Source organism: Glycine max, chromosome 14 (genome assembly GCF_000004515.6).
Source record: "Glycine max cultivar Williams 82 chromosome 14, Glycine_max_v4.0, whole genome shotgun sequence".
Taxonomy (NCBI): Eukaryota; Viridiplantae; Streptophyta; class Magnoliopsida; order Fabales; family Fabaceae; genus Glycine; species Glycine max.
The window spans coordinates 37,341,654-37,359,712 of record NC_038250.2 but is presented as its reverse complement, the minus strand read 5'-3'; the positions used below and the strand labels follow the sequence as shown (position 1 = coordinate 37,359,712).

At 41.2% G+C, this 18,059-nt stretch overlaps 1 protein-coding gene and 1 non-coding gene across 2 annotated transcripts; one reads left to right on the top strand and one right to left on the bottom strand.

Moving 5' to 3' along the window:
• Positions 1-7,375: 7,375 nt before the first annotated feature.
• On the top strand, positions 7,376-7,482 carry LOC112999470 (small nucleolar RNA R71). Its single transcript, XR_003264657.1, has one exon. It is a non-coding gene; the product is annotated as a small nucleolar RNA R71 (small nucleolar RNA).
• A 6,927-nt stretch (positions 7,483-14,409) lies between these two features.
• Positions 14,410-16,917, bottom strand: LOC102663634 (uncharacterized). Its single transcript, XM_006596765.1, has 3 exons — positions 16,095-16,917; positions 15,399-15,892; positions 14,410-14,658 (listed from the first exon to the last, which is right to left on the bottom strand). Exons 1-3 carry the CDS (start codon positions 16,915-16,917, stop codon positions 14,410-14,412), a joined length of 1,566 nt encoding a protein of 521 aa, XP_006596828.1.
• Between the last annotated feature and the right edge of the window lie 1,142 nt (positions 16,918-18,059).

Below are 18,059 nucleotides of genomic sequence, written 5' to 3'. Positions count from 1 at the left end.
AGAGAAGAGAGACTAAAACTAAAAACAAAAATTAGAAGAGAGAAAGGAGAGAGAGAGAGAGAGCTAAACTAGAACCTTGGTGCTGTTATATAGTTTTTCAGCCCCAAAGCTTACAAATCTGTTTTAAATCCAAGCCCATAAGTAAAATCAAATCAAATCTAGATAAGATAAGAGAAGATCTAGATGAAATAATATCTAGATGAGATCAAGTCTAAATAATATCTAGATAAGATAAGATAAGATCTAATTTTGTAGAATAAATTAGTCTGCCCTCTTCAAGTCCAAGCCCAATTCTGGATTCAAGCCCAAGCCCAATTCTAGATTCAAGCCCAATGCTTCATTAATTCCTGAAATTAGATTAAAAACATCAAATTAGCTGAATGGGCCCAAATAATAAAACTGCGTCATAAATTTGACAATTAAGACTAATCAGTATTTAAAATGGTGCAAAAAGGGTTAAGAAATAGGAGAAAAAAATGGCACATCAAAACCCCCCATACTTAGCCTTTTGCACTCTTGGGCAAAATGAAATAAAGAACAAAATCCAAGGATATCAAAGAGAGACAAACAAAAACATTTACATATTTCTCAATGAACATCAAGGAATGAAAGGAATGGGTAACATCTAACATTAAGAGATCCAAAGAGTTAAGACATTCGTGAAAATCATCCAAGCAACCAAATCATGGCAAAATAGTTAATCAACTCAATAATGAAAAATGATTAAGCCTCACAAGATATACACTCTATCTCTCAAGTGTCTAGGCTACTGTTTACTCTCGAAGCACCCATGAAAACAAACACCACATAGACTTGGCAAAATTCTAAAATTGACAAACAACTTGACAACACATGCATATGAGGATCAAAAGGTCTTTAAAGGTTGTAATGGGGCCAAGGACAAGGTAGGGAAGAAAAATATGGAATAAGTAGCTAAATCCCAAAGGAATAGAGGAGCAATGGGAAATAAGTGGAAATTAAGCACAAGTACTAAACCCAAACCCTCTAATATCAACAAAATCAACCAAGGCTCTCAAATCAAGTTCTCATATCAAGACCTTATTTATTCAACTTCACTTCTTTTCTTCTTCTTTTTTTTTGAAGGGTACGAAATTGCAGAATTTGCAGCAACTGATTTTTTTTTATTTTGATTTATTTTTTATTTTTTGATTGAACAGTATAAAATTGTAGATTAAAGAAAGAACTAGGCAATATATATATACATCAAGCATGGCCAAAAATCATATCTTCCAATGAAACATACCCCTCCACACTTATTCCCAACTTATTCCTAAAACAATTCCAAAGCTCCAAAATTCCTTAAGGGTAAGGTGATATCATGGTTTTTCACTTAAGGCTTGTAATGAGCTTCAAAACAAAGAAAGGGGAAAATAGGCTCAAAGGGGCTATCAAAGGAATTAATTCAAGGTAAGTCCATTTGGCTAGAAGCTTATAAGAACGAAATTGCCTAAATCATTTCCAAATATGCATGTGAATTAGAAAACATCAACAAGAATCAAGCCAAGGCTATTGTGCAAGCAATCAATGGGGTAAAACACACCAAAAGATTATGATGATGGATGGCTCAAATTCTCACAAAGGTAAACTTATCACTTTCAAATTGAGCTTTCAAAACTATCATGACATGTAAAGGAAAAACAAGGATTTCAAGTCACAAAATGTCAAGAGACTTTTATTTTCAGAACAATTACCCTTCAAAACAAAGAAAGGGGAAAATAGGCTCAAATGGGCTATCAAAGGAATTAATTCAAGGTAAGTCCATTTGGCTAGAAACTTATAAGAACGAAATTGCCTAAATGATTTCCAAATATGCATGTGAATTAGGAAACATCAACAAGAATCAAGCCAAGGCTATTGTGCAAGCAATCAATGGGGCAAAACACACCAAAAGATTATGATGATGGATGGCTCAAATTCTCACAAAGGTAAACTTATCACTTTCAAATTGAGCTTTCAAAACTATCATGACATGTAAAGGAAAAACAAGGATTTCAAGTCACAAAATGTCAAGAGACTTTTATTTTCAGAACAATTACCCATTACTTGAACATATCCTATAATTCAAAGACAAACATGCAAATTTAACACAACAAAACTAACAAAATTAAACTAGAACCCAACAAAACTAACAAAATTTAAACTAATTTAACACAACTAACAAAACCAAAACCAAAGAACACACTCCCCCCCCATACTTTAACAACACATTGTCCTCAATGTGGCACAATTAAAAGATTAAAAGCAATTTAACCATCAAATAGAATCGGACAAATGTAATAAAAGTAAAGAAGGAGATAGGAAAGAAAAACTCCCTAAGTTATGGTAGAGGAAGAGTAGGGTGGAGTAAGGAAGTCTCTTCCACCACTACATCCACTAAAGAAGGGTTTGTGAGGAATGGCTTAAGTCGGTGTCCATTGACCTTGAAGCTCTTGTTTGTGGAGTCGCTTTTGATCTCAACTGTACCATAAGGAAAAACATTAGTAACAACAAAAGGACCAATCCACTTAGACCTCAACTTACCACTCATGAGTCCAAGCTTAGAATTATACAATAACACTTTTTGCCCAACCATGAAGTCCTTCTTAATTATCATGCTATCATGGAACTTCTTGGTCTTTTCTTTGTAGAACTTGGCATTCTCGTAGACTTCCAGGCGGATCTCATCTAACTCACTCAGTTGCAACTTTCTTTCCTCACCAACTTGATCCATAGAGAAGTTGCAGGTCTTCACTGCCCAGTATGCTTTGTGCTCAATCTCCACTGGAAGATGACATGCCTTTCCAAAGACAACCCGATAAGGAGACATTCCTATGGGTGCTTTGTAGGCAGTCCTATGTGCCCAAAGAGCATCATCTAGCCTGGTACTCCAATCTTTCTTGCTTGGTTGCACAATCTTCTCTAAAATTCTCTTGATCTCTCTGTTAGAAATTTTTGTCTGTTCATTGGTTTGGGGGTGGTATGGTGTGGATACCCTATGGACAACCCTATACTTTTTAAGCAAGGCATGCATTGATTTGTAGCAAAAATGGGTTCCTTGATCACTAACGATTGCTTTAGGTACTCCAAACCTGCAAAACATATTAGATCTGACAAAATCTACAACAACCTTAGCATCATTAGTTCTAGTGGGCTTGGCTTCCACCCATTTTGAAACATAATCAACTGCTAGGAGAATGTAAACATAACCAAAAGATATAGGAAAAGGACCCATGAAATATATACCCAAGACATCAAACACCTTACAGAATAGCACAGGTTGCTGAGGCATTTGTTGTCGCCATGTAAGTGCACTTCCTACTCCTTGACACTGCTCGCAAGTGCTACAAATCATCCACGCATCTTTAAAGATGGTGGGCCAATAAAAGCCACAGTCAAGCACCTTGCAGGCTGTCCTTTGAACACCCAGATGACCTCCCGGTGCGGAAGAATGACAGAACTGCAGGACTGAGTCAGTCTCATGATCTGGAATGCATCGTCTAATGACCTAATCATTGCACAATTTCCACAAGTAGGGGTCATCCCAAATAAAATGCTTAGCATCACTTTTAATTTTATCTTTCCTTAGATGCTAAGGGAGGAAAAACAAAAGCAACTAAATAATTGACAATGTTAGCAAACCAGGGAGTAGAAAGAGAATCAGAAATACATACATACATACATATATATATATATATATATATATATATATATATATATATATATATATATATATATATATATATATATATTGTCATCCGGGAAATCATCCCGAATGAGTGAGTCCTCATCAGACACATGTTCGATCCGACTCAAATGATTAGCAACTAAATTTTGTGCTCCGCTACTATCACAGATCTCCAAGTCAAACTCTTGGAGCCAGAGCATCCATTGGATCAACCTAGGCTTTGAATCAGCCTTCTGCAACAAGTACTTTAAAGCTGCATGGTCAGTATAAACAATAATGCGAGTACCAAGCAAATAAGAACGAAATTTTTCAAGAGCAAAAACTATGGCTAGTAGCTCTTTCTCAGTAGTAGTATAATTCGCTTGGGCAGCATCTAAAGTCCTAGAAGCATAATATATCACCCTAGGCAATTTATCAATTTTCAGAGCAAGGACAACCCCCAATGCATAATTTGATGCATCACACATAAGCTCAAAAGGGGCTGTCCAGTCGGGTGCCTGGATGATGGGGGTGGTAGTCTGTGCTCTTTTGAGGCAATCAAAAGCCTCTTTGCATTTATCATTAAAGTCAAACTCCACCTGCTTTTGCAACAAGTTGGATAGTGGAAGGGCTACTTTGCTAAAATCTCTTATAAAACGCCTGTAGAATCCTGCATGACCAAAAAAAGTTGCACCTCTCGCACACAAGAGGGGTAAGGCAATTGTGAAATAACAGAAATTTTTGCAGGATCTACTTCAATGCCTTTATTGGAAATAATGTGGCCTAAAACTATACCTTGCTCAACCATAAAATGACATTTTTCAAAATTTAGAACAAGGTTAGTTTCAGTGCATCTATTCAAAACCTTTTCCAGACTATCCAAACAAACATCAAAAGAGGATCCATATACAGTGAAATCATCCATAAACACCTCTATGCAATTTTCTAAAAAATCACTAAAAATACTAATCATGCTCCGCTGGAAGGTACCAGGGGCATTGCACAGGCCGAAAGGCATCCTCCTATAAGCTAAAGTGTCCAAGGGGTAGGTGAATGTGGTCTTTTCCTGATCCTCAGGAGCAATAGTGATTTTCATATAACCAGAAAAACCATCAAGGAAACAGTAGTGAGATTTACTTGCCAGGCGTTCAAGCATCTGGTCAATGAATGGCAGTGAAAAATGGTCCTTTTTGGTAACCTGGTTCAGCCTCCTATAGTCAATGCATACTCTCCAACTGTTCTGCACTCGAGTAGGAATCAGCTCATCCTTCTCATTTTTTATCACGGTGAGGCCGATTTTCTTCGGGAATACCTAGACGGGACTCACCCATTGGCTGTCGAAGATAGGATAAATGATTCCAGCTTGCAAAAGCTTGGTTACCTCCTTCTTCACTACATCAAGAATCACCGGGTTGAGTCTTCTCTGTGGCTGTCTTACTGGTTTAGCCCCATATTCTAAATTTATTCGATGCATACATGTGGATGGGCTAATACCAGGAATGTCTGCCAGGGTCTAGCCTATAGCCTTCTTATGCTTCTTGAGAACTGATAACAACTTCTCCTCTTGCTCATCAACAAGGTAGGCAGATATAATTATTGGAAAACTTTTGCTATCATCCAAGTAAGCATATTTTAAATTTGATGGAAGAGGCTTCAATTCTGGTGTGGATGGCTAGATAGTGGTAGAAAGAGATGGTTTCTCAGCCTGTACCTCATAAAGAAAGTCAGAGGTATGTGTACTTCCTAAAACATGGTTAGTTCTATCCGACTCTATAAAATCAATCTCAAGAGGTAAAACATCAGCAGACATGTAATCAATATCAAATTCAGATTCACTCTCAACATCAAATTCAGACATATGATCAAGTACAAATTCAGATTCAATGCACGAAGAGTGACAGGCATGCAGATTAGAATGAAGATCAGTCATGTAATCATCAACAATATGGTCAATTATTTCAACACGAAATACAAAAAGATCTTCAGATGGGTGTTTCATAGCATCAAGAATATTAAAATGAACAGTTATATCACCAAACTCCATAGATAGTGTGCCTGCATATACATCTATCTTAGTTCTAGCAGTTTTCATAAAAAGGTCTGCCTAGAATGATGGGAACTGATCCTTTAGAAAATCCCTCCTCCATATTTAAAATATAAAAATCAACAGGGAAAATCAGCTCACCAACTCTAACTAAGACATCCTCTATGAAACCAGCAGGATAGACAACACTTCTATTAGCTAAATGAATTACCACATCAGTTGATTGCAAAGGACCTAGAGATAGAGAATTAAAAATAGACAGAGGCATAACACTAACAGAAGCTCCTAAATCTAGCATGGCATTGTCAAACTTATTGTTCCCTATAATACAAGGTATGCTGAATGTACCTGGATCTTTACATTTTTCAGGGATTTGGGGAACAGATTTACCAATCAATGCGGAGACATTTCTGCCCATACTAATTCTTTCACTTCCTTTAAGCTTCCGCTTATTAGTGCACAACTCTTTCAAGAATTTAGCATATCTTGGAATTTGCTTTATTGCATCCAGCAGAGGTATGTTTACCTCTACTTTCCTAAATGTTTCCAAGATCTCCTTCTCTGCCTCTTCCATTTTTTTGTTGGAAATTGCTCTTGGAGGGAATGGAAGAGGGATATGCTGCTTCTCTTTAGATTCACCTGCATAGAAATTGTTAGGTAACTTACTCTTTAAATTTTTGTCATCATCTTTTTCTGGAGTAGAGTGAGGTTGGGCAGGTTCATTGGCGGATGAGGAAGATGCTACTAGTTGAGTTCCTTGACATTGCTTTCCTGACCTCAATGTAATGGCACTCACATTTTTGGGATTTTGGACAGATTGAGAAGGTAATCTATCAGAATTCTGGGACTGTTGTTGATTTAACTGTGTAGCCCACTGTCCCATCTGATTAGTTAAGCTCTGAATGGAGGCTCTGGTCTCTTGTTGAAACTGCATGTTTTGCATAGTCATTTGCCTCACAAGTTCTTCAAGGGAAGGTTGCGGAGGGGCCTCAACTGTTTGCTGTTTCTGGGGCTGTTGTTATTGTTGTTGTTGTTGTTGTTGTTGTTGTTGCTAGATTGGTGGAGGAACGCATGGTCTGCTTGGGCCAACAACATTTTGAAAATAAGGCTGTTGTTGTTGCTGCTGTTGTGAAGGATTCGACCATCTAAGGTTGGGATGATTCCTCTATCTGGGATTGCACCTGTTGCTTGAGAGGTCATAGTTGTTCTGTTGTGGCTGATTTTACTGCTGAGGTTGAGGAGGTCTGTTGTAGATGTTTGCAGCATAAGCTTCAGGCTGTTCAATTGCTTAAGATTGTTGCACAGAAGGGCAAAGGTCTGTGTGGTGGTCGGCAGAGGAGCATAAAACAAAGAGTTTGGCGGTAGGTGCAGATTTTTGATTCATGGCCAGTTGGGTTACCAAGTTAACCAAGGCATCTAGTTTACCTTCAAGCTTCTTAGTCTCACCTGATGAAGATGAATTCGTGGCTACTTCATGCACTCCTCTAATGACAATAGCATCAATTTTGGCACTGAATTGCTGGGAGTTGGAAGCCATCTTCTCAATTAAATTTCTGGCTTCAGCAGGGGTCATGTCTCCAAGGGCTCCACCATGGGCAGCATCTATCATACTTCTCTGCATGTTGCTGAGTCCTTCATAAAAATATTGGAGAAGAAGCTGCCCTGAAATCTGGTGGTGAGGGCAACTGGCACATAATTTTTTAAATCTCTCCCAGTATTCATATAGGCTCTCTCCACTGAGTTGTCTAATGCCTGAAATATCTTTTCTGATGACCGTGGTCCTGGAAGTAGGGAATATAGCCAGTCCTTTGCCACTCCTTCTAAAGAATGAGGAAAGACCTTCAGAAATATGTGATCCTCCTGGACATCTGGTGGTTTCATGGTGGAGCAGACAATATGGAATTCTTTCAGATGCTTGTGTGGGTCTTCACCTGCAAGCCCATGAAACTTTGGAAGCAAATGGATCAGTCCAGTTTTAAGAACATATGGGACATCCTCATCAGGGTATTGGATGCACAAGCTTTCGTAGGTGAAATTAGGTGCAGCCAATTCCCTTAGAGTCCTCTCACGGGGTGGAGGGTGTGCCATGTTCTCAGAATATTCAAAATCAGAATGCTCAAAACTATAATGCTCAAAATCACTAATAACAGAATGCTCAGGATGCTCAAAAGGTACTAAATGATGTCTAACTAATCTATGAAATGTCTTATCTATTTCAGGATCAAAGGGTTGTAAGTCAGATGGATTTCCTCTAGTCATACACTAAATTCAGCATGCACAACTAGTTGCCTTCTTATGCAAGTAATAGTGTAGGTTTGAACTACAACTACCATTAAATGATATCCAAATGACTTGAAATTTTGTGAGCAACCTTATAAAATGATGAGAAGATAGCACAAAAAATTTCAAATGAAAATTCAAAGTCTAACTATATAAGCTAAAAATGATAAGTTAAGAAAAATAAGAGAATAATACTTGAAAAATAAAAAACTTTTGACATAATCACTTTTTTTGGACGATGGAGACCTCAAACGGCCATAGGCCGGCTCCCACGACATAGGAAATGTTTTCCTACCCCAAATACATATATAATAATTGCGATTCTGATAACCGGAGCAGAAGTTATGGCCGTTTGAAGTTTTAACAAAAATCAAATTTGCTACTTTTTTGGAACTTTCAAATCTGACCAAACTAAAGGCTCTAGCTATTTTCCCCACAAAATATAGATTAAAAGAAGTTACCACAAAAAATTCAGCCAAAAATAACAACTCTAGCTACTAAAACAAAAAATCCCAAATAATTCAGCAAGGGTGGTCGCAAAAATCCGTCGCTACATGATTTCCACTACTACTCTGTTTTGCCGCAAGCATAAGTGGTCGCTAAATCCATCACAAAACACTATTCACAGCAAAACACCCAAAACTGAAACAGGGGAAACGCTTAACAGAAAAACTAAAACAGAACATACACTAAACAAAATACCAAGACACTAAACAACACGAACACACACACTAACACAACACTAACAATTAAACATAAAACACGAAAGAATTAAACACTAACACGACACTAGCTATTATGAACCTTTGGACACTGCTCCCCGGCAACGACGCCAAATTTGATCGAGGCCGTACCCGAATCAAATAAATATTAAAATGTAGTAACTAGGAAGTGATCCTAGGTCGTTTCCCAACGAGCAATGATACACCAAATGTTCATAACAGATAGTAGGAAATAGTAACAAATTGGGGGGGGGGGTGTTTGCTTTTGTAAATTAAACGACGAGTAAAATTGAATTAGAAATTATCAGAATTAAAATACGTTGCTTCCCCTTGATTCACAAGCAAATCTCTTATCCTAGGTTGCGAGAATTTGTCCTTTATCAGTTCAACCACTTAATCCAACCCTAAATTAAATTACTAAGCGAAATTTAACATAAAGCATTCATTATGTGATTAAGCATCACACACACCAATTACTCATAAACGATCATTAAGCATGAACGTAAATTAAGCGCAGAGACAATTAATCAAACACTAAGCATGCATGAATTAATAGCAAAAAATTCAGAGTAATTAGTGAAGAGGAAAAACTGAACAAAATTTAACAGTAATAATAGAACCTCAAAGAGAACTGTGCTTGATCCTCAAGAGAAAACAACGCTGCAGACTTAGCCTTCCATTAATCAAATAGAGAACGAAATTTTATTGATAAAACTAAAAGTCTGAACTGGAATTGTGAAAAACGAAAATAAAAGAGAAAGAGAAAGAGAAAGAGAAGAGAGACTAAAACTAAAAACGAAAAATAGAAGAGAGAGAGGAGAGAGAGAGAAGAGAGAGAGAGAGAGCTAAACTAGAACCTTGGTGCTGTTATATAGTTTTTCAGCCCCAAAGCTTAGAAATATGTTTTAAATCCAAGCCCATAAGTAAAATCAAATCAAATCTAGATAAGATAAGATAAGATAAGATCTAGACGAAATAATATCTAGATGAGATCAAATCTAAATAATATCTAGATAAGATAAGATCTAATTTTGTAGAATAAATTAGTCTGCCTTCTTCAAGTCCAAGCCCAATTATGGATTCAAGCCCAAGCCCAATTCTAGATTCAAGCCCAATGCTTCATTAATTGCTGAAATTATATTAAAAACATCAAATTAGCTGAATGGGCCTAAATAATAAAACTGCCGCATAAATTTGACAATTAAGACTAATCAATATTTAAAATGGTGCAAAAAGGGTTAAGAAATAGGAGAAAATAATGGCACATCAAAACGTCGGGCCAAACTGAAACTGGGAATAAAATCACTTATAGTGTATAAAAACTCACATAGGTAAGTGTTTTACCTTAATTCCAAACCATAGCTGCACCATGACTTTATTTTGCACATGATTTCCTATCAAACCAAAAGATTACACGCGCGATCACGGATCAATAGGATTTTCTCGAGGGTAGTGTTTTTGGAGAGGAAACTGGGTGTTTCGGTCTTTTCCTCTTTGTTTATGTGGGGCAGGACATCGCCAGTTGGGAGCGACCTTGAATGACAATCACAAAGGAAGAACCACTTCGAAATTGGTTTTCCCTTTGTCGGCGGTCATTTACCTCGTCGAAAATTTATCTGGTCCGAAGACCTTCTGTTCTCTTTCTTGGTTTCCTTTATTGATCGGGAATTATTCTGTTTTCCTTTGATCTTTTCCTTTTTACTTTCTTCCGATCTTTGATCAGGAACCCTTCTTTTCCTTTTCTTTTCTTTCTTTTCATTTCTTCCTTTTCTTTCTTTTCATTTCTTTCTCTTTTTTTTTCTTCCGATCTTTGATTGGGAATTCAGGGTTTAGCATTCGTTATTCGCTTTCCCTTGAGGAGATTCTGCTGTCCTCTTCTTCGGGGGAAAGGATGAGGATTCTCTTCATGGGCCATGGTTCAAGGTAGCTTAAGGTTGTGTCTCAACATGGTCTTTTCATTGTGCGTGCCCGATTTTGATATTTGGGGGCAAAACAAATTAATGTGTCAGGGTGTCGGTTTCGGGTTAAACTCCCATATTATTTCCACGAGGTGTGCGTAACAATGATGATTTGGAAACAACGCACAAAATTAGTCATGCATACAGCTAGGTGGGTACTCAAGCATCCAGCTTATGGCATTATGATACTAAGGCTTGGTATTGACGCAAGTAGACCCAACGTTTCCAAATTATGTTCTTTCATTGGTTCAACGAATCCATCCATTCTTATCTCGGTTATTTTGAAAAATAAACTCTTAGCGTCAATTTCTTGTTTCCAAAAGATATGTTTGCTCTCTACGAATGATTTGTGCTTCCTATGACCATAACATGCCGACCTTCGAGGTCTTTCTTTCTTTTTTCTTTTTGTTTAATTTTTTCTTATACATGTTTGCAAAAAACTATACATCCATTGCTATCTATGAGAATTTTTTTTTCTTTTTTTCTCTGTACACCTACGTTCCTATACACGAAAAAAAACTTTTTTTTTCTCTATATACACACGCATTGAAAAAATCTTTCTCTCTATACCGACATGGTCTATATAAAATCTCTATTCCTTTTCAAAGATTTCTTTTCCCCTTTTCAATATACACTCATTGTTTATATAAAAATTTCCTTTATATACACTCATTGCTTATATACAAGAATTTCTTTTCACACATTGTTTATATACAAAAATTTCTTTTCTTTTCTTTATATACAGATATGACATTTTGTTCACAACGTCTCTTTCTTTCTCTATTCTTGGCGTTATTACGACGTTTATTCGTTTTATTTTAGGATGACGTTCCTAAACGAAAACTCTACACGGTTCCGGAATTTCAACAAATATTATCGACAATAACGAAATAAGCACTAACGCAACAATCCAAACAAAATGTATGCACAAAACAAATGACAATCGAAAAAAAAACAACAAAAACAAACGTTAGTCCCTCAAGTGATGGAAACAAGATAACATACAAATGATAAATGATGAAACATAAAAATGAAAAGAATACGAATATGGGGATCCCACGGTCATGTGGCTTCGCTCCCTCCCAAGAAATCGAACAAGTCAGTCATATCCTCGTCCATGCGGGGTTCATCCATCCCACTGGGGGATCCTACAGGCTCCTCCCCGACCTGGGCATCGGGCCAGTCTCCAGGCCATGCGACCTTAGCCGCAAACTGCTCCGGGGTAGGGCATACAAAAGGGGTGGAACCCTGCCTCTTCTGACTGTGGTTGAACCGGTAGAGATACTCGTGTATCTGCACCTGTTCGCGGTGGTTGGCCGCCTGCTGGCGAACCAAATGCTGTAGATACCGCTCCACGCCCAGCGGCTCAGCCAGATCAGCCTGCCGAGGTGGTGGCGGTGCACCCACGCCCTGAGGTGCGTCACCCTGTGCCTGCCTAGGCGTGCAGTACTTCTCAATGAAGGCTCGGGTGATCGGTGGTCGGATTACTTTGCTGGGGGTGACCTGAGCTTCGAAGGATTGGCAGAGGCCTGTGATCAGAGCCGGAAACCCCAAGGCCCTATTGGACTTTTCTGGGTCCAACGAGTGCCTAGTAGGCGCCATTCCTGCAAATAAATAAATGGCATCAGCAATCACCTGGGCCACGTGGATGCTCATCCGTGTCAGGATGGCATACACCAATTGGCACCTAGCGATTCGTCCCGTGAGGGCCGGTTTCTCAAAGATGTATTTCACGGGATCCATTTTGGAAATAAGCCAAGTGGTATGACTAAGCATGTACTGCCTAAGACGATGTGACGCCCATACCCAGGCGCAACACGTCCTTTCCAACATTGAGTAATTCATCTCACAGGTGGTAAACTTCTTGCTTAAATAGTAAATGGCTTGTTCCTTCTTCCCAGAGTCATCGTGCTGACCAAACACGCATCCCATAGACTCATCTAACACAGTCATGTACAAGAAAATAGGTCTTCCTATTACAGGCAGCATGAGCACCGGGGGATTCACGAGGCTCTGTTTGATTTTTTTGAAGGCCTCTTGGCAGTCGTTATTCCACAGGACCGCCTGGTTTTTACGCAAGAGTTTGAAGATGGGCTCGCAGGTAGGGGTGAGTTGCGAGATAAATCTCGCGATGTAATTCAACTTGCCTAGAAAACCTTGAACCTGCTTCTCTGTGCGTGGCTCTGGCATTTCAAGAATGGCCTTCACTTTCTCAGGATCTATTTCTATCCCTTTTTGGCTCACGATAAAACCCAACAACTTGCCTGACTTTACCCCGAAGGTGCACTTAGCGGGGTTTAGTTTCAGTTGGTACTTCCACAACCTTCCAAACAGCTTACATAGATTGATGAGGTGTTCATCCTCGGTCCGAGATTTGGCAATCATGTCATCTACGTAGACTTCTATCTCTTTATGCATCATGTCATTGAATAAGGCTACCATGGCACGTTAATAGGTTGCCCCAGCATTTTTTAGGCCGAATGACATCACTTTGTAGCAGAATGTTCCCCATAGGGTGATGAAAGTGGTCTTCTCCATGTCTTCGGGTGCCATTTTTATCTGGTTATACCCTGAGAAACCATCCACGAATGAGAAGAGGGCGAACTTAGCTATATTATCTACTAGTATATCAATGTGTGGTAAGGGGAAATTGTCTTTAGGACTGGCTCGGTTTAAATCCCGATAGTCTATGCACATTCGCACTTTGCCATCCTTTTTTGGGACAGGCACAATGTTGGCTACCCACACAGGGTATCGAGCCACAGCCAAGAAATCCGCATCGAACTGCTTTCTCACTTCTTCTTTAATTTACAAAGACATTTTGGGTCTCATCCTTCGTAATTTTTGCTTAATAGGGGAACACCCAGGGTTAAATGGCAACCTATGCTGCACAATGTCGAGGTCTAGTCCTAGCATGTCTTGGTACGACCATGCGAAGACGTCTTGATATTCTTCAAGAAGGGTTATCAAATCTTGGCGGATAGGTGCGGTCATACCGGTCTCTACCTTCACTTCTTTCTTTCCCTCTCCGGCCTCTAAGTCTATTAGTTCGGCTTCCTCTTGGTGAGGCTTCATTTCGCGTTCTTCCTGAGCAATCAACCTCTCCAACTCTGGTGAAAGGATATCCTCTTCCTCGTCTTCGTTTATTGTTTGACTTACTTCTCGGTCAAAATCGATTATGAAGCCCTCATTGTTAGAATCCTCAAAGGATCGATCCTTACATCTATACCATTCAAGACAAAAACAAAAACATGCAAAATGATATGAGAAAAGGTGGAATCGCAAGAACAGATGAAACAAGATCTCTTTGTATTAATAAGATAGGTTTCAACAAAACAAAAGAGAAAGGAATCTATAGCCTAAAATTACATTGAATCGGCGGTATAGACTTCCGACTGGCTCGTCATGTGCCAATTCCCCAGTTGGAAATTGGGATGGCACGGTTGCACGAAACTCGACAGATCTTGTGGAGCTTCTCCTCCTATTGCCGCCACCTCTTCCTCGAACATTATCCCGACACTTGTGAAACACTGGCTAACATGACCGGGCCATGCTCTATCTGTCCGGAGTCTTGACGGTGCATTCCTTCTTCCAGATTTCCTCGGCTTATACCCCAACCCATATTTGTGCGGGTTGCCCCTAATGTCAACCACATCGACATTCCCGTGACTGTTCTTGCCTAAACCCATTCCAGGCTCATAACCGTGTCTGAGCATTACCCGTGCCACCATCAGGGCTGCATTAGAGAAACAAGGTAGCAATGGGCTTGTTTCCACGGAGGCTTAACTTACCACCTCGAAAGATTGGAAAGCTGTTTCCAATGATTCCTCCGCTGCCTCTACATATGGTGTCGAGGAGGGGCAGCTTACCAACATATCTTCTTCGCCCGACACTATCACTAAGAGTCCACCAACTGCGAATTTCAGTTTCTGGTGAAGCGTCGAGGGGACCACCCCTAGCGCGTGGATCCATGGCCTCCCCAAAAGGCAGCTGTAGGCGAGATTTATGTCCATCACTTGGAAAACCACATTGCAAGTGTGGGGGCCTATTTGAATGGGGATGTCAATTTCCCCCATCACCTCCCGCCGACTACCGTCGAAAGCTCGTACTACCATCAAACTCGGTTTTAGATGTGATGCATTAAAAGGAAGCTTCTCCAAGGTGGTCTTTGGCATCACATTTAAACTTGAATCATTATCGATGAGTACTTTAGCGACGACATGGTCCCTGCATCTGACAGACACATGTAGAGCTTTGTTGTGCCCTCTCCCCTCAACTAGAATCTCCTCCTCCGCGAACGCGAGGTAGTTATTGGCAGTTATGTGATTAACAATGCCTTCAAAGCCCTCGATTGAGATGTCGTGTGCTACATGGGCTTCGTTGAGGACCTTGACTAATAGTGCACGATGAGGCTCGGAGCTCATGAGCAGTTCAAGAAAGGAGATCCTTGCTGGAGTTTTATTCAATTGCTTAACCACTTTAAACTCACTTTGTTGGATGAGACGAAGAAACTCGTGAGCCTCCTCCAAGGTCACCGCCCTTCCTTGGAGATCTTCCTTCTTTTTAGCCCCCTTTACTACCGGGGGATCCACTTCTTTTGAGGGGGTGGCCGCACCTAAAGACTCTTGGGTCATGGGTGCTTTCCCCTTGGAGGGCAGTTCCGTTGGGTGAGGGGGAGCAAACACCCGGCCACTGCGGGTTACGCCACTAAGGCCGGTAATGTTGGTCACCTTGGCTGACAAGGAGTCAACCTCGGTTGCAGCCCCTTTTCCAATAACGGGAGGGGTATACCTCCATGGGACGGCCTTATTGCTTTGATAGGAAAAGGGCGTTGGCTTGGGCACTGCCGAGGGGTATTCAGACCTAGGGTTGGTCGTATTCCTAGTGAAACGTATCACTAGGGGTTTGGGGGTTGGGGGAGCTTTCCTTTCTGCCGATTGCATGCAAATCTGCGGCTCTTCTCTACCTCTCTCGGACACTTCGAGCTGCCCCCTGTCCATGAGCCGTTGAAGTAGCTCCTCCACCACAGGGCATGTTTCCATGTCGTGCAATTCCCCGAGATGAAACAGACATTCGTCTCTTTTTCCTCCGCCACGAGAGACCATGCATGCTGCTTGCAGCGACTGGTAGATGAATCTTTTGGATGCGGCCACACCTTCTAATCTCTTTGACCTTGACGGCCTATCCTCTTCAATGGCATTCACGCTAGCTCCTCCATGACTGGCTAGCGGATTGGTTTTAACGTTGGGGCCCTCTTCTTGAAATGATAGCCAGTCGACATTTATTAGGTGTTGCACCTTATACTTGAATGGCAAGCAAGAATCAATGTTGTGCCCGGGGGCTCCACTATGGTATGTGCACGTGGCATTTGAGTTGTACCACTTGGGGTATGGCGGCTGGAAGACCTTTCCGGGTATGGCCACCACCAAATGCTTTTCCAACAATGAGGGCCATATCTCGGAATATGCCATGGGAATAGGAGAGAACTGCTCTCTCTGGGCCGGGAGGGGGGGGGGGGGGGGCCGGGGGGCATTGCAGATTGTCATAGCTCGTTCCAAGAGTCGCATTATTGGCCAGTCGGGGTGTGGCTGGAGCCGCGTGTTGTGCAGGCGCCTTTTCTGTTGTGGCAGGCCCTTTTACTTGAGCTAGGAGGGAACTTCCGGCTTGGATCGAGAAGTTCGGGTGGTTGTGTTGGTATGAGCTTTGAGCATTTTGGGGCATTTTGATCCACGTTGGGGCGGTGGTGACCGCGTGGGTATCCCCTTCCTTTTTCTGTGTGCCCACCACTAGGGCTCTTCTATTGCTGTTGGGGCTAGCGTTGGAGGCGTATTCAAACTTGCCTTTCCTCAGCCCCGACTCGATTCTTTCTCCAGCAAAGACAAGGTCTGCAAAGTTGGCCGGCATATATCCTATCAGCTTCTCGTAGTAGAATGTATGCAGTGTATCTACCATGATCGTGATCATTTCCCTCTCAGTCATGGGTGGGATGACTTGGGCTGCTAGGTCTCTCCACTTTTGAGCATATTCCTTGATGGATTCATGTTCCTGTTTGCTCATACTCTGAAGTTGGTTCCGATTGGGAGCCATATCTGTGTTGTATTGGTACTGCCTAATGAAGACAGTTGCCAAGTCTTTCCACGATCGGACTTGAGAGGCTTCTAGATTTGTGTACCACGCCACTGTCGCTCTAGCTAAGCTGTCTTGAAAGAAGTGCATTAACAAATTTTCATCCGTGGAATATGCCCCCATCCTTCGGCAATACATCTGAAGATGACTCTTTGGACATGTCGTCCCTTTGTATTTGTCGAAATCTGGTACCTTAAACTTGGGAGGAATGATGATGTCGGGTACCAGACATAGATCGGCTATATCCGAGAAAGGATAGTTGCCGAGGCCTTCCACTGCTCTCAACCTCTCTTCAAGCAGATCGATCTTTCCCTTATCTTTTGAAAGGGGAACGGGTTCGCGGATTGAGACAGGGCATGGCGGATTATGTTTGGCTGGGGCAACTCATGGGGGGCCGGTTGCCTTGGGGGAAGCAGAGGGCCTAAATGAGCATCCCCTTCATCATCTTCCTCCAGAGGGTAGTCGGCATGAGCAGGGAGTTGCCCCTCGAAGGTAGGGGCTTGGCTCAAGTTGTCTGGAGCGGTAAGGGGAGTGAAGTCTGAAGGCAAGCCATAAGGGTAGGCTTGAGGACTATACCTCCGATTGAAGCCCGTCGTGCTTCTGTCCCGACCCGAGTTCATCGCGGGCTGTAGTACCGGCTCCGCTTCCCTAGTTGTGTTGGTAGCGGCCGCAGTAGCATTGTCTTCTATTGATTTTTGAATTTTTAGCATGGCTTCCATCATAGAAGCCATCTGATCTTTTAAAGCCGACATTTCGGCCTTCATCTATTCTTGCACTCCCTCTTCGTTACCCATCTTACTTTTGGATCGGGTGTTATAGGGGTGCCTTTGCGCTTTTTTAGTTATGGTGAGTTTCCTGAAGAAACAAACAGTGGAGAGCATGCCACCAGATCATGAATGTGTATGCTAATGAAAGATCAGAGCACTTAGATCCACCTCAAGACCCTTTTTAGACAACATGACGAGTTTCAGAACTTCTCTTTTTATAAAAATGGAACAAAAGCTTTCATCTAGCCAAGATTTCACAAAAGTGTTACAACAGACCCTAGCGGTTTCTAATTATATGGGCCATTAAATCTATCATGTGTTGACAATAATTGATTAGCCCATGAATTTCCTCTGGGGCTGAACACACTTCGGCCATGGCCCTTGCTTTGGCTAGTAGTCGTGGGAGGTCTTGACATCCATTTAAGGTCAAGGCGAACCTATCCATCGACATGGTCGCTTCTTGATGCAATGCATCAATCACCCTCCCTCTTGCCTCCT

Excerpts from the sequence above, each read along its gene's own strand:
- LOC102663634 (XM_006596765.1), bottom strand. The coding sequence starts at position 16,917 with ATGGGGGCATATTCCACGGATGAAAATTTGTTAATGCACTTCTTTCAA. Across the intron at positions 15,893-16,094 it reads CATTGTTGGAAAAGCATTTG|CCAGTCATGGAGGAGCTAGC; the intron begins GTGGTGGCCATA and ends CCAATCCGCTAG. Across the intron at positions 14,659-15,398 it reads TTGACTCCTTGTCAGCCAAG|CTGCCTTTTGGGGAGGCCAT; the intron begins GTGACCAACATT and ends TCTCGCCTACAG.